The 15,479-nt window shown below is 60.6% G+C and overlaps 1 protein-coding gene across 2 annotated transcripts in view; it reads right to left on the reverse strand.

The window, feature by feature from the left end:
* Positions 1 to 583: 583 nt before the first annotated feature.
* Positions 584 to 15,479, reverse strand: part of SPG7 (SPG7 matrix AAA peptidase subunit, paraplegin) — a 31,012-nt gene continuing 16,116 nt past the window's right edge. Inside the window, exons 8-17 of one of the 2 annotated variants that reach the window (XM_061174464.1) lie at positions 15,285 to 15,447; positions 14,881 to 15,054; positions 8,643 to 8,767; positions 7,029 to 7,131; positions 6,303 to 6,413; positions 4,951 to 5,066; positions 3,657 to 3,813; positions 2,982 to 3,148; positions 2,380 to 2,457; positions 584 to 926 (exon numbers count right to left, since the gene is read on the reverse strand). In XM_061174464.1, coding sequence (XP_061030447.1) covers positions 633 to 926; positions 2,380 to 2,457; positions 2,982 to 3,148; positions 3,657 to 3,813; positions 4,951 to 5,066; positions 6,303 to 6,413; positions 7,029 to 7,131; positions 8,643 to 8,767; positions 14,881 to 15,054; positions 15,285 to 15,447 — 1,488 coding nt within the window. In that variant the 3' untranslated portion in view covers positions 584 to 632. Of the gene's footprint in view, positions 927 to 2,379; positions 2,458 to 2,981; positions 3,149 to 3,656; positions 3,814 to 4,950; positions 5,067 to 6,302; positions 6,414 to 7,028; positions 7,132 to 8,642; positions 8,768 to 14,218; positions 14,798 to 14,880; positions 15,055 to 15,284; positions 15,448 to 15,479 lie in introns of those variants that run through there. The other variant, XM_061174465.1, reaches the window with a different exon arrangement.

Raw genomic sequence — 15,479 nt, forward strand, 5'->3', positions numbered from 1 at the left:
ACGAGCAGGTGGGAGCCCCCAAGTGGGTCACGCCGCCGGGGACTCGGGGGCCGACTGCAACCCGTCCGTCTGTCCCACGCCCTCCCTCCCAGAGTCCTACAAGAGGGAGAGGTCCCAACTGGTCACCTCGCAGCTGACATCACACCTTGTGAATACAGTACCTGCGACCCAGGACGGCCCTCGGGGCAGAGCTGACCACGCAGGAAACACAGGCCTCCATCCACAGCACTTATTAGTGAAGTGTCACAGTTCCTGGGTGTCCCCCAGAGCCCCTTGTGTGCGCCCGTCCACGTGGCGGCAGGTGACGCTGCTTTACTCCTCCAGGCCCAGTGCCTGTCCCTGGGGCCCACTGATGAGCGAGCCCAGGACAGGGCCCCGCGGAGGACAGGCAATGAGGGACTTGGAGGCCCTTTCACGGCGGAGCACTGAGCATCCTGACCAAGTCACAGGAGCCGGAGGAGCCCGGCCCAGGCCCCACACCACGAGGCCGTTCAGGGCCCCCACAAGACGGGGCCGCTCCGTGCGCACTGGTGACCCTCCCACAGGCGAGAACGACCCACAAACACGAATGAAACCGTGCGTCTCTGCAGAGACATTTACTTGTCCTGCGCAGGGAAGTCAATAAATAGATCTCAGGGGCCTTGAGCTGAGACCAGCGAGGGCTGAGAGGAGGGACCGGCTCCAGCGGCCAGCAAGGTGGTCCAGCTACCAGGGCCAGGACGGCTCCTCCCCCTGCAGGGGCTGCTGCCGGCCTCCCCCGCCTCCGCCTCCCCTGCCTCCGCCTCCCCCGCCTCCGGCTTCTCCCTCTGGGCGTCGCTCCACCTCTGCGGCGCAATCCTCTTCTTGGGCCCATGGGGGGGCGGGCCAATGAGGGCCTCGATGTCCTCGTAGTTTATCACTTCCTTTTCCAGCAGGGCGTTCGCCAGCTGGAAGAACAAGAGGGCAGTGTGAGCGGCTGACGAGGGCCCAGACAAGAGCCCTTTGAGAGCAGACCGCGGTGGAGGGAGGGCCCAGCCCCCGGACCCGCCGGCCCGGGCAGGCGGGCGGCCGAGCACAGAATCGCTCTCTGACTCCACCTTAAAGACAAGGCCAGCTGCCAGCCTCATTAAGTTTTCTACTTCCCTTCCCAGCGTGTTTATTTTAGGCAACTTCAATTTCTTTTACAAACACGTGTGAGCGTCAGCATGCGGGCAGTGGAGCTGGCGTGCAGGACTGCCTCGATGGGACCAGGGGAGGGAGCCACGAAGAGCCGCCATGGCCGCTGCTGAGGGGTTCCCATCGCTCCCAAGCCGGCTGCTCCGACAGCTGGCCCTGGGACAACACGGGCTTGAACTGCGCGGGTCCGCTCCTACGCGGATTTCTTCAGTGAACGTGACTGCAGGACTAGGAGACCCACGACCCGCAGGTGCAGAATCGCGGGCAGGGAGGGCCGGCCGTGAAGGCGGCGCTCAGGGGCCAGCTGTAGCGTGCTCAGCCCAGGCACGCCCGACGGCGCAAACAGGTCCCAGCGCACACGGGAGCCCCGCACAGCAGCGGGCCGGCCCCGGCGGGTTCCACACGGCTCCCGGCTCCCGGGACCCCACAACACGACGCCCACAACGTCACGCTGAAGGAACAGCGGCCCGTCCACAGAGAGCTGCCCCCGCTCCGGGTCCACGGAAGCTTCACCTCTGCGGTCGCCTCCAAACCCAACAGCCCAGGCTCGCGATGAGGACACCAGACAGAGCCCAACTGGGGGACGTTCCACACACACCAGACCAGCCCTCCTGCACTGCCATGAGCAACAGGAGGGGGAGCCGTCCCAGCCAGGAAGGCCTGACGGACGTGAGGACAGACCGGAGGGCGGGGTGAGCGCTAGGCGAGGTGGCTGAAGCGCGGACTGCGGTTAACGCCGCGTGTCCGTGCCGGCTGGTCACTGTGTTGTGGAAAACGCGCCCCACTGATGGGAGATGTTAACATGAGGGGACCAGCCGGGGGCAGAGGGCTCTGTGCTGTATCTGGCGCTTCCACGGGCACCTGAAACTATGCTAAGCTTTACAATTTAGTTTAAAAGTTCCAGGAGACGTGTAAGAGCTGGAAAGGGACTAAACAACGTGGACCAGACGCCACTGCTGGCTGAAACTGGGTAACGGGCCCGGGAGGGTTGGCGATGTCCCCCGTCTCCTCTGAAGGAACTGGCCTGAGAGGTTCAAGGATACAAAGCTAAACGAGGTGCGAAAGGCGCTGCGTTCAGTTGAGCTGGGTGGGCCTCGCTGGTTATGTCGTTTTCTGGAGTCCTGTGCACGGAGGGGTGAGCGGCCGCGCCAGCAGGGCAGTGACGGCAGACCCAGCTCCTGGCAGGACAGGCGTGCGCAGGGCCCGGGGGCGGCGGGGGCTCACCGCCTGCAGCTTGTCCAGGTTGTCCCGAAGCACCTTCTCGGTGTGCCTGTAGGCCGCGGCCACCAGCAGCCTCGCTTCCTGCAAAGGGAAGAGAAGAGTCTGTGATGGGCCAGGGCGGCTGGCCACCGCGCGCGGGGTCCCCTGCGGCCCGGGGTCCCTGCGGCCCGGCCCTGGCGCTAAGGTACACAGAAGAAACACGGGTTCAGGAACACGGCCTTTCGTGTCTTACAACGAACAGGAGAGCAAGGCTGTCAAGGGCCTCCTGCCCCCACCCAAGCCCCGGGAATGCCCTGTTCCAGGGGCCTGCCCAGCAGACAGGAGCCCCACCAGCTCCTGGAGCCCCGGACCCACATCTGTCCTCCACGCCCACGGCTGCCTACGTGCCAGCGACACTGCGGTCATCTCTCGTGGGCAGCTGCAGGGCTCACGGTGCTGGCTCCGTCACTGGAGACATGTACTTATTTGACGTCCCTCGCAGTCCTGTGTCATCTACGGTCCCACCGGGCGCCAGCAGGCCCTCGCCCAACTCCTCTGGGCATGCAGCCAGCACACAAGAGACCTGTCTCCCACCCGCACGCAGCTCGGGACCAGGGAGGACTCACATGGTCCATCATCTGCTGGAGGCCCTGGCTGAAGGGACGCCGTCCGATGCCTGGGACGCCGTCCTGGGCCTCAGGGAAGGAGATAGGCCCGATGCTGGGCGCCATCCCGAACTGCTTCACCATGGAGTAGGCGATGCGCGTGACCTTCCTCAGGTCGTCCTGCGCCCCTGCAGTGTGGGGTCAGAAAAGGGGGTTCTTTCCTGGAGGTGCAGGTCGGGGGATCTGGGGCCCTGCCGACCCCTGAGAGCAGAGGTGGGTACCCGGGGACAACTGTATCCTGTCCTTAAAACTTAAAAAAATGCTCTTTTGTTTAAAAAACAACTCCTCGGGATGCATCTCTGGATTCATGGCGCCGGCAGCGACCTGGCGCCATCCAGGTCCGTGGGGCAGCTGACAACACGGGCCCCAAGTCTCCCGGAACCTCCTCCACCTCCTGACGGCCCAGCGAGACTCCGCTTACAGTCTGCACGTGGGGAAAAGCTTTTGTAACAACTAGATCATCTAGAAAGTCTGGCTTAGTTCCAAACCTTTGACCACAGCTCGTCTTTTAGAAACACTTAATGAAATTCAAAACTGCATTTGCACCTGCTACTCAGACCCCGCCATCGGATTCACCCCCGCCCCCACGCAGAATGGCTGAAGGGTGTGGAAGCCGTGTGGGCGCCAGCCCCTCACCGGAAGTGACCCTGTTGAAGGAGATGGACTCGGACGCGCGGCCGCCCAGGGCCATGCACATCCGCTCAAACAGCTGCTCCCTGGTGAAGAGGTGCTGGTCTCTTGGGAGAATCTGAGTGAAGCCCAGGGCTGCGTTGGTCCGCGGCGCGATGGACACCTGCGGAACAGAGGTGGCCCCAGTTAGCGGGCAGGACATAGGCTTCAGAGATCGGGGGGTGGAGTAAGACAGTCTTCAATCAGAGGGTTCAAAGCAGGGAGCAAATGTGACTGTCCCCATGTTTATAACCGCATCACGGGGAAGGGCTCCCACGTTGTCGGGGCGTGAGGCCCCTGCACATGACCACGCGTCCGCGAGGGAAGGAAAGGTGACGAGGACGGGACGACCCACCGAGGGCCCTGCGCTGCCCATGCTCCCACCCACAGCCCGCGCCTGGTGAGCCCACGGGGCAGGGTTCTGGCAGCAGGAGGCCACCCTGAGGCTCCGAGGAGGACACGTCCCCACCTCGCCTGGCAGAGTGCCAAGCACGGGCAAGGGGGCTTTCTCGGCACGACTAGTCTGCCTGACTCTCTGTCGTCGAATGGAAAACCCTAAGAATAGGAAATTTTAAATTAGGGTTTTTACTTCACCATGGGCTTTCCCATGTTAATTTTTCGAGATACTGCATGAAAACATTTATCTTGATCACTGGGTCTTCTCGGCGGGCGGCTCCTGCACACACGGGTCTTCGTCACAGCCCTCTGCCCAGGACACAGCGGGGGCCGGCCTAAGCAGCAGGACACCGGCCGACGAAGCCCAACTAGCAAGGCGCTGCTGTAGCCGTCACCCCCGGGAAACACCACACGCAGGCTGCAGCTGCCGCACAGCCCCGTCTTTGGGGGTCACGGAACAAGGAGCAAGGCAGCTCCTCCTCAGCCGGGGGGACCAAGCCCCCGGCTCAGGCTCACGTGGAGGGCACGGTTACAACCCTCCACACGGGGCACCCACGCCCCAAACACGGGCACCGTCCACAGGGGCCACTCAGGGACCCCCCGGTCTCGAAAGCACACAGCTAAGGAGGCGTTACGACGGTACGCCTGCCAAATACACGACGTGCACTAACTCACTGCTTTCTAAACTCAGGAGTCACGAAATCAGCATGTCCCGGAGCCGACGGCAACCCTGGCAATCCTCAGCTCCCCGGGCGACCGCGGCCACCCCGCCCCGTGCCTGGGCCGCCGACCCCGCACCCCCTCCATGCACAAGCGCGTGGGCCTTCCACAGCGGGCTGGGCCAGGCCCAGGCCGCCGCACCCACCTTCCCCACGGCCTCCGTGTGCTCCAGCAGCCAGCCCACCAGGGCGTGGCCTGACTCGTGCAGCGCGACCACCTGCTGCTCTTCCTTGGAAAGCACCTGGCTCTTCTTGGCGGCCCCTGAAAGAACGCCCGGGAAGGTGAGCTCAGGCGCACGGCCACCCCAGATACACGGCCAGGCGCGTGCTCGTGGCGCCAAAGCGAGGCCTCGCTCGCCCCACTTGTGTAAATGCTGCCAACAGCAGCCCCTCCGGCAAGGCCCTCACGGGGCTGCGGGGCCAACGGCACGAGCTCGGGTCTCCTGCCAGCCCCCCGACCTGGCAGGGCAGCCGCAGCCCCCGCTCTCCAGTCCTCCTGCCCGAGTAGCTGACCCCTTACCGCGTGACCTTACACTCATCCCCCTCAAGTCACTGCTGAGGTCCTGTCCGCTGTCCCCAACCGTCCACACATCCGCATGTTTCCATCTCTGCACCCTGAACAAGCTCTAGGTTCAGGGTACTTGGTAAATCACGCGACCGGGACTACCCCCAGTGCCTGCTGTGAGGGGACATGTCCTGAGACGCACTGGCCGTGGCCGCCGGATCGCCCCACCCAGAGCCGGGCCCAGGAGCGGCCGCTGCAGCTCGGGAGCACCCCGCTCGAGGCACCACACGCCAGGCAGGATTCTGGACGGGTTTTCTCTAGGCTTTCCTGCTCGGATACTCTCGCTGTAAGCGCACCACCTTCCACGTAAAAGAAATGGCTTACACAGAACGTAATTTACAGTGAGAAACAGTGATGCTGGCTTGTGCCCAGGCTGCAGAGGCACCTGTCCTAGGTCTGAACTCAACCTGAGGGCGTCGGGCCCATCTGTGGGAGGGGCCTGCTCCTTGGTGCCATCCTCAATGACTCGGTCTACACCCTGTGGAAGGACGAGGCGCACTGATGGCCTCTGGTGCTGCCCCTGGGCTATGGGAGCTCGTCCTGCTCTCCTCACAGAAGGCCAAGGAACCCGCGTGCAGCCCAGCAGGTGAGCACAGCCGCAGGCGCCAGCCCCCGCCCAACACAGAGCGCGGAGCCTCCCGCAGAGCAGGCCTCCTCCTCGCCCAGGGGGCAGCTGCCAAGCCCTGGCGACATGGGCAGGGGCCTGTCTGGCGCTCAGGCCCCGCACGTTGGCCGATGGGCCGAGGACACTCACATGTGAGCTTGTGACACCCTTTTATATTTCTGTTTGGACAGTATCTTAAACTAACGAGAGTAAGTCACACTGTTAGGGCCTGACGTAAACACAGGAACACCTGCGCCATTTTCCCTCTCGGGCAATAATTGCGTCGCGTGGCGTCTAGGTCTGCCCCCACCCGCGGGCGGTCCACGCACCGGCCAAGACGCGCTCCACGGCGTAGTCCAGGCTGGACGTGTGCACGGCCGTGTGCCCCTCCCGCGCAGCGTGCAGGGCGGCCTCGTTACAGATGTTGGCGATGTCAGCGCCTGTGGGCACGGGGGTGGCACTCAAGCAGACGCAGAGAGATGGGGGGGCGGGAGGAGGGGGCCGCCCCATCCCCCTCGAGCGGCCGCACGGCCGAGGTCAGCCGCCTCTCTGGACCCCCGCTGGTTCCTTCCACCTAGTGTTCCGCACACACGTCGAGGGGTGAGAAGGGCTCTCTGACACCCATGAGGTTCTAGTTCAGGACGTTAAAGAAAGTCCAAAGGGAAGAAATTTATACCACAATAAAAGGGGGTTTCTACTTACATTACCCTGTAAAACGAGAGCCATACAGAAAAGAAACCTGATTTGTGACAACACGGAGACCGTGGGGGAGGGCAGTGGGGGGCCCGGGAGGACACACGGCCTTGCGGGGCAGCCCCCAGTGGGGAGCAGTGGAACAAAGGCAGGACCACCAGGACTGCCGGGGCGGGGGGGGCGGGGGGGGCGTGCACAGGCGACAGAACCTCAGGAGGAGAGTCCTCTTACCTCTGCCTGCCGCGTGCACACCTCACTCCCACCCCGGCTGTGCTGGCCGTGGGCCCCAGAGCAGGGGTGGAGGGTCCCTGGGGAGGCCCCCTCCGCCCTCTCCAGCCCCAGACAAAGACCAGTGCCCCTACCGCTGAAGCCCGGCGTCAGCTCCGCCAGCCGCTGGGAGTAAAAGCTGCTGGCCCGCGTCAGCTTCAGGCTCTCCAGGTGCTGCTCAAAGATCTCCCTCCTTTCCTGCAGGACATGGGACAGGGGACACGGGTCAAAGGGCACGGGTGCAGGCTCCCGCCAGCTGACACTAGGGAGCCCGCCGTCCTGCCCTGCAGGCAGGAGCCACTGGCCGCGAGGTCAGCTTCCGCTGAGAAACCAACTCAGAGCTGCAGGCGGCATTTCAAAAACGGAAGGAAAAAAGGAAACGAGAAGATAAAGCACGTCACACATCACAGGTAGCAAAGGTTATTTTGTATCCTGTGTGATACAAAGCGTTTCCCACGTCAGGAAGATGGGAATCTAGGCCTTCGGAAGCAGTGGCAGGGCACAACCTAGGACAGGACAAGGCTGGGTGTCCCCGGGCCCAGCCCTGCCCCCCACGTCGGTCTCTGCGGGAACGTTAACCCACCAGCCACCTGCTACGCTCACCCTCCAGACCCTTCCCTGCCCCTGCTGGGTCCTCAGCCACGCTAGGCTCCTGCTCCCTCGGGGGCCACCACGAAGGCCCAACCCCCTGGAGGTGGACGGCCCAGGAGAGGCCTGAGGCAGTGGGGCCAGAGGGGCCGAGAGGTCCCTGGGGCTCGCACCCTTCACCCCGTCAGGGCAGCCACGCAGCTCGTGCTCCAAAGCCGTGCAGCACACGGCTCTGAGGCTCTGCAAAGGCCGTGCCGCAGAACTCGGCCCAGACGTCTCAGGATAAAGAGGAAAACAGCAAAGGATCAAAACCAGGAGAAGAGGGGCTTCCCTGGGGCGCAGTGGTTGAGAATCTGCCTGCCAATGCAGGGGACGCGGGTTCGAGCCCTGGTGCGGAAGATCCCACATGCCGCGGAGCAACTAAGCCCGTGCGCCACAACTACTGAGCCTGTGCTCTAGAGCCTGCGAGCCACAACTACTGAGCCCGTGCGCCACAACTACTGAAGCCCGTGCGCCTAGAGCCTGTGCTCCATGACAAGAAAGGCCACCACAATGAGAAGCCCACGCACCACAACGAAGAGTAGCCCCCGCTCGCAGCAACTAGAGACAGCCCGCGCGCAGCAACGAGGAACCAACACAGCCAAAAAAATATATAAAAATAAATAAATAGGGGCTTCCCTGGTGGCGCAGTGGTTGAGAATCTGCCTGCCAATGCAGGGGATGCGGGTTCGAGCCCTGGTCTGGGAAGATCCCACATGACGCGGAGCAACTCGGCCCGTGAGCCACAATTACTGAGCCTGCGCATCTGGAGCCTGTGCTGGGCAACGAGAGGCCGCGATAGTGAGAAGCCCGCGCACCACGATGAAGAGTGGCCCCCGCACCGCGATGAAGAGTGGCCCCCGCTTGCCACAACTAGAGAAAGCCCTCGCGCAGAAACGAAGACCCAACACAGCCATACATACATACATACATAAAAAGAATGTAAGCAGACAAGAATAGCATTAAAAAAAAATAAAAATAAAAAAAATAAAAAATTAAATAAATAAATAAATAAAATTAAAAACAAAAAAACAGAAGAGCAGGGAGCCGAGGCCCAGACAGACCAGCCAGGCCGCACTGACCTGCAGTGTGGGAAGGTCGATGAACACGTGTCGGTCCAGTCGGCCTGGCCTCAGCAAAGCGTTGTCCAAAATGTCAGCTCGGTTGGTGGCTGCAAGGACGATGACATGGTCGGTGGTGCCCATTCCTGAAGGAACAGACAGCGGCTGTTAGGGTGGGGCCCCCAACCCGGCAGCTTCCCCATGGACCCCCTTGAGGGACATGGGGCGGGAGAGGCGGGGCACCTGAACGCAGAGCTGTGGACCCACCCGGGCCCGTCCCTCCTGAGCGCTTCCACCAAAACCACAAGAGCAAGAACCCAACGCTTCCTTCCCAGGCCACGGCCCAGAGGCAGAACCACAGGTCGGAACCCGGCTCTGCCCTCCACGGCCATGCTCCACATCCAGACAGCAGCCCTGCAGGAAGAGTGTTCCCGGAGTGCGAGGGGCACCTCCCCACACCACTGCCAGGGACATCGGGGACATGTCCCCTCCAACACTGGGACTGAGGGCCCAGGTCTCTCATGAGAATTTAAAAGCAAGTCCAGAAACCATCACTAACGGCCCACACCTATGTGTGAACCTGGGCTGGACGCTAATTTGAATAAAGCAATTGCAAAAACGCCCCACGAAGCAGCCGGGGGCATCTGACCCCGACTGGATGTTAGACGCTAGTAAGAACAAGTGTCACAATGATATGGAGGTATTTCTCCTAATGAAGGTGCAGAACTCTGGGTCTGCTTTAACCCACGGGGGAAGAGGCAGGGGTGCTGGCAGACAGAACTGGCCGTAGTTACGATGGGCACCGAGGCTGGGCTGGGGCATGGCACTCAAAGCAGGCTCCTCCCTGCTTCGGAAAAGTTCCGTAACACACAGTTTAAAAAATAAAGATGCCACGATCCATCTTTTGCTAACTGAATCTGTAATAAACTGACATTGACAAATACAATTTCAAATCACCTGTACAGTCTTTCAACGGAAGTGAAATCAGAGTCCTTCACTCCACTGCACGATCCCAGGACAGCGGCCAGGGGTCCAGCAAGCCCCAACCCAGGGAGGGCACCCACCTCCCCCAGGGGCTGACACCGCCAGGACAGCCCAAACCACACCCAGCCCCAGGAAATCACTCCAGAACTTCAAAGAAATGTCTCCCAGAGACCAGGCTCCCAGCCTGGGCTCTGCATTTTGGGATGTGGTGAGCCCAGACACCTCATGGAGCCTGGGCCCACTCACGGCTCGAGAGTGGACAGTGCAGAAAAGCGTCTGCTTCCCAACACAAAGGCGGCGTCTTAAAATAACCCAGACTTTTGAAATAAACTCAGACAAAAGCAAGCACCACCCAGCATATGTGATGCCCCAGCCCCTCTGCCCCAATGGCCTATGCTCAAGTTTTAGGAAAAGCGAAACTCTGACATGGAAACAAGAGGCTTGCTGGAGGGAGGGGCCCTGGGCAGAGCTGGCCGGGTCCACTTCCCGGGGCACCTGGGGACGGAGAAGCCCCTCCGCCTCGAGTCCCAGAGTGCTACCTGGGACACCTGCCGGTGCTCCCCACTCAGATTCCCCAAATGCCTGCCTGCCATAGGCCGGGGCTGTGAACACAGAATCCTGAGACTATACAACAGTGAAAAAACGTTGAAAAACAGTAGAAGAAAGCAGCAGCCGGGCCAGGGTGAGCGCGAGCCAGGAGCTCCAGGCGGGGGCTCCCGCAGAACGGCTATGGCCTCTGTGACAGCAAGTGGCCCACAGGGCTTGTTTAGGGACTGGCATAGTTGTGGACACACCACAAGTGGCAGAAACTGTACAGACGTCCCCGTGGCTGCGTGTCAGGTGACTCCCACGTGGAGCCGAAGCTGCCGCAACCCCGTCTGCCGGGCACGCATCTCTCTGCGCGGTGCCCGGCCTCCACCCCGGACTGAGGCAGATCCCACCACCACAAAGACCTCCCTGCACAGCCCCGTCCCCTCCCCGCCACTCGCGTGTTCTCCTTCCCAGAACTGTCATTTGCACGGTCTCATATAAATTGAAGCATACGGTCTGTAGCCTTTTGAGGCTGGCCTTTTTCACTCAGCATAAACCCCGAGATCCAGCCAGGCAGCCGGGCGTAACAGCAGCAAGCGTCTCTTCACTGCTGCCCGGCGCCCCCATGAGGACACACCAGGGCGTAGCCACGCACCCACCGCAGGACACACGGCCTCTTTCCAGGTTTCGGCTGTTACAAGTGAGTGAACACTGGTGCATGCGTGTTTTGTGGACACCGGGTCAATGTGCCGTGTGTGTTCAGAGCCGGCCGAGCTGTCTCCCGGGAGGCTGCACGTTTTCCCCCTCCCGCCGCAGGGGGTCAGGTTCGCTTCCCCTGCCGCTTCACAGATGCGTTTTCGCAGCTGCTTCACTCAAATTAGAGTCCAGGTTCACGCACAGACCTGGGATCCAGTCTCTTCACATCCTCACCACGTCTGCTCTTGCCACTATTTTGAATGAAGTGAGAGGAATCTCTACCTTCTTTCAGGACTGAGTGCACAGCTAAGTAACAGGGACGTGTGTGTGAGGAGGACAGAGTCCAGCAGCCGGCGGCCGAGAACATGCTCTCCAGAGGCGCCCGGCTGGGCTCACGCAACGGTGAAGGCTCACTGCAGGAAGGACGGCACTCCAGCAAGAGGTGCTGGAGCGGCTGGACGTCCACACACAAAGTGAGCTGTGACCGAGCCTCACGCCACACACAGAAATTCACTTAACACGGGTCACAGACTAACACGGAAAAGGCCGTGTGAGCGCTACCTGTGGTTTCCTCTTTTTCCTTAATTAATTTTTACTTTCTTATTGAAGTATAGCTTATTTATAGTGCTTCAGGTATAGCACCGAATCACAGCGCAGTGATTCAGTTATGCTTACGTATATATGTACGTATATCCTTTTTCAGCTTCTTTTCCATCACAGGTTATTACAAGATACTGACTCCAGTTCCCTATGCTATACAGGAGGTCCTTGTGGGTTAGGCACCCAGGCCTTTCTACGGACTCCAGGCAGAATCGAGGTCACAGGGGTGTGGATGGAGACGTCCATCGTGGGGTGCGAGGCGCAAAGGCCTCTTTGTGCCCACTGGGCTGTGAGAGGGAATGCAGGTGCCCTGCCCCTGCCCGTGCAGTGGGCCTCCTCCCTCCCCTGCCGGCTGCCCACTGCCGGCACCAGGCCCACTGCAGGCTCTGCACTTGGATGAGCAGACACCGCCCCTCCCTGAGGGGTGACAAAGGCTCCTCAGACGCTCAGCTGTGTCTGTGCACAAAGGCCCGCGGGCGGCGGTCCAGCCCTGCCAGGGCCCCTGAGGGGGTGCTCGGGGGTCCGGGGGGCGGGTCCTGGGGGGCCACGGCTGCAGCAAAGCTGGTGGAAGCTGTTTCTCTCCTGGCGGCACAGAGGGGCCCATCAGAGAAGGCGCCAGCTGGGAACGCTTCCTGTGGGCGCACGTCACCCGGAAGGGTGGTCTCTGGCTTCAAGTGCAAAAAGCAACAGGAGCAGAGAGAGGGGGGTACTGCTCCCGGGGCCCAGGTGCTCGGCCACAGCGGGGCCACGAGGGAGCCCCGTCACGCACACAAGGTCACAACTATGGGTGAGGTCGTGCTTTAGCCTCACTCGACACGCCAGGAAACCCCGGCTCGGAGGAAGGGAGGGGAGGGGCACGCACCCCGCCGCGTCCCCCCATGGCCCACAAGCCCCCCGGGGCCAGCACTCGGGCGGGCAGCTGCAGGACAGCATGAGTCTGGCACACCCACCAGGGCCGTGGAGCTCGACCGTGGCTTCCAGAGACGCTCTGCCGTGTTCCACAGCATCACCCAGGTTACCCGTCCTTCTAAAGAGACGCAGACGCCACGGCTGAGATGCAGCACTTCTGACAGCAGGCTCATCAAACGCTGTGACGGGGTTTCTGGAGACTCGGAGTGTAACTTGCAGACGACCAGACGGTGCGCTCAGGGCCCAGCTGCTCGCAGCCCAGCACACGGGGCGGGGGCTGGTCAGAGCGGGGGGCAGCGGGGGTCGGCGAGGGGCCCCAGGAGGGCCCGGCTCCAGGGAGCGACCCCCAGAGCTTCATCCCAGGTGCACAGACACCAAGTCCCCAGGCACGTCCTCCCCAGGAAGCTTGCTCCTCAGACCCTGACCACGGGGCAGAGTCCCTGAGCCATCCTGACGGGCACCCGGACGAGAGGGAGACGCAGGTCTCCAAGGGCAGCTCCGGACGCAAATCATTCTCAGGACCTAACGAGGCAGCCCTTTCCTCTGCCGTGAGCAATCACACTGTGCTTTTCAACCTGCAGAGCTTTCAGATGACGAAGTGCCTCCCGTGCATCAGCCCCCGACCTGCCCAGCGCTGCAGGCCCGCGTCCCAGCACCAGAGTCGGGGCACGGGGGCACCGCCGTGCACAGTGATGCCACCGAGGCTGTTGCGCGGCTCCTGCCACACATGCGGGGCTCAACCTCACTCGGAGAACACAGCAGCCTCACCGGGGACGTCCTTTCCCGGGCCTGGCCTGGAAGAAGTGCCACAGTCACAAGGACAAGGACATAGAGACAGGCCCAGGCTGGAGGAGACCAAGGAGACAGGACAGGTAAGCAACGTGAGGCTGGACTGGACCCTGGGCCAGAAAGGGCACATCTGCGGGTCAGAGGCACCTGCTGGACACCTGCGTCAGGCCTCATCCACGTCGGCCTCTGGGCTGCGTGGGGTAAGAGAATAGTTATAGGAACTCTGACTGCTTTTCCATTGTTTTTGTAAGTCTGAAACTATTTGAAAATGAGAGGCTAAATAAAAAAGTTTCACCCTTAGCCACATACAATCAGATTCCACTGTCCACACACTGGCCACCAGATCCACCATCCCAAACGCAGAGAATACTTTAAAGAGGAAAATAAATACACAAATAGGGACTTCCCTGGTGGTCCAGTGGGTAAGACTCTGCGCTCCCAATGCAGGGGGCCTGGGTTCAATCCCTGGTCAGAGAACTAGATCCCTCACGCATGCCACAACTAAGAGCCCACATGCCGCAACTAAAGAGCCCACATGCTGCAACTAAAGATCCCACATGCTGCAACTAAGACTGGTGCAGCCAAAATAAAAGATAAATAAATATTTAAAAAATGTATATATAAATAAATGGTTCTCTTAGACCAAACCTACTTTGAGAAAAAAGTGTCTTCCTTATCTACAATACCTAAAACAGCACTAGAATTCTGATTAAAGAAAAATTAAAAATGGATCCTACGCAGCTGGGACTTGAAAAGATATCTGTGTGCCCATGTTCATAGCAGCATTATTCACAACAGCCAGAAGAGTCCATCGAGAGATGAGTGGATAAACCAACTGTGGTCCATCCACACCTGGTTGAGTAATGTTAAGGTTTAACATTACTCAACCTTAAAAAGGAAGGGAATTCTGAGACTTCCTGGCGGTCCAGTGGTTAAGACACTGTGCTTCCAATGCAGCGGGTGTGGGTTCGATCCCTGGTCAGGGAACTAAGACCCTATGAACCTTGAGGACATGATGCTGAGTGAAATAAGCCAGTCACAACAGGACAAACACTGTACATTCCCACTTAAATCAGACACAGACAGTAGGATGGTGGGGGCAGGGGCTGGGGGAGGGGAGAATGCCGAGTTGGCATTAAATGGGGACAATTTGTGTTTGGGAAGATGAGAAAGTTCTGGAGACGGATGGTGGTGATGGTCATACAACAATGGGAATGTACTTACTGCCACTAAACACTGCACTTAAAAATGGTTAAAATGGTAAAATTTATGTTTCGTATATTTTACCACAATGAAAACAAACACAATATCTACACAGACACACACACACACACACACACACACACACACACTCCAAAGAGGATCTTACAGGAGTAGCTCAAAAAAAACCCAATTCCATTAAAAAGAAAAAGAAATTGTGTGGAAGCCAGTCCAGAGGTCATCTCAAGGGCAGCAGACACAGCACCCCCAGCCGTGCATCTGAGGCACCAGCCGCACCCACGCTGGGCACAGAGACTCTCACAGCAGCAAGACTCCCTGGGCTCCTCTGAGACTAACCACCACCGTCGTGACCCAACCCGACACGGTATTCCCACCTTTTCTTCCTTTTTCTTTTTGTACTACTGCCCTGACTGTGGGAAAGTGAGAGCTGTGTTTCTGGTTATCACCTGCGGGAGAAAGAGTGCCCAGTGCTGACAAATCCTCACGGCCCACGAGCAGCCCTGCCGACCCGGCCCCGAGCGGCGCTCACCGTCCATCTCCACGAGCAGCTGGTTGAGCGTCTGCTCCTCCTCCGTGTTGGAGAAGCCGGACACGGTGGTGGAGCGCCTCTTGCCCACGGCGTCGATCTCGTCGATGTACACAATGCAGGGGGCCCGGGCGCGGGCTTCCTTGAAGAGGCTCCGCACGCGGGCCGCGCCGAGGCCTGAGGACACGGGATGGGGAAGCGGGCAGGTCAGGGGCACGGACCCTGCTCCCGGGGAAACCCCAGCAGGCGGACCCTGCTGCACGTGTGCCGGCCCACTCCCTCCTGGACCCCCCAGACCACGGCTCCCCAAAACGTCAGCGCCCCGTTCCCTCCATTCCCACGACTCTCTAAGGCAACCCGGCCACTGAAGAAGGAGCGCGCCCCGGACACGTGGTCGGGGGGCCCACCTCCAATGACCTCTACGAACTCCGAGCCAGCCATCGCCAGGAAGGGCACCTGGGCCTCTGTGGCCACCGCCTTGGCCAGCAGCGTCTTCCCGCAGCCGGGGGGGCCGAGCAGCAGCGCGCCCTTCGGGACCTTGGCTCCGAGCTGGAGGAAGCGCTCTGGGCTCTAGAAAAGCAGCAGAGGACACGCACTGGCCC

Source organism: Eubalaena glacialis, chromosome 18 (genome assembly GCF_028564815.1).
Source record: "Eubalaena glacialis isolate mEubGla1 chromosome 18, mEubGla1.1.hap2.+ XY, whole genome shotgun sequence".
Taxonomy (NCBI): domain Eukaryota; kingdom Metazoa; phylum Chordata; class Mammalia; order Artiodactyla; family Balaenidae; genus Eubalaena; species Eubalaena glacialis.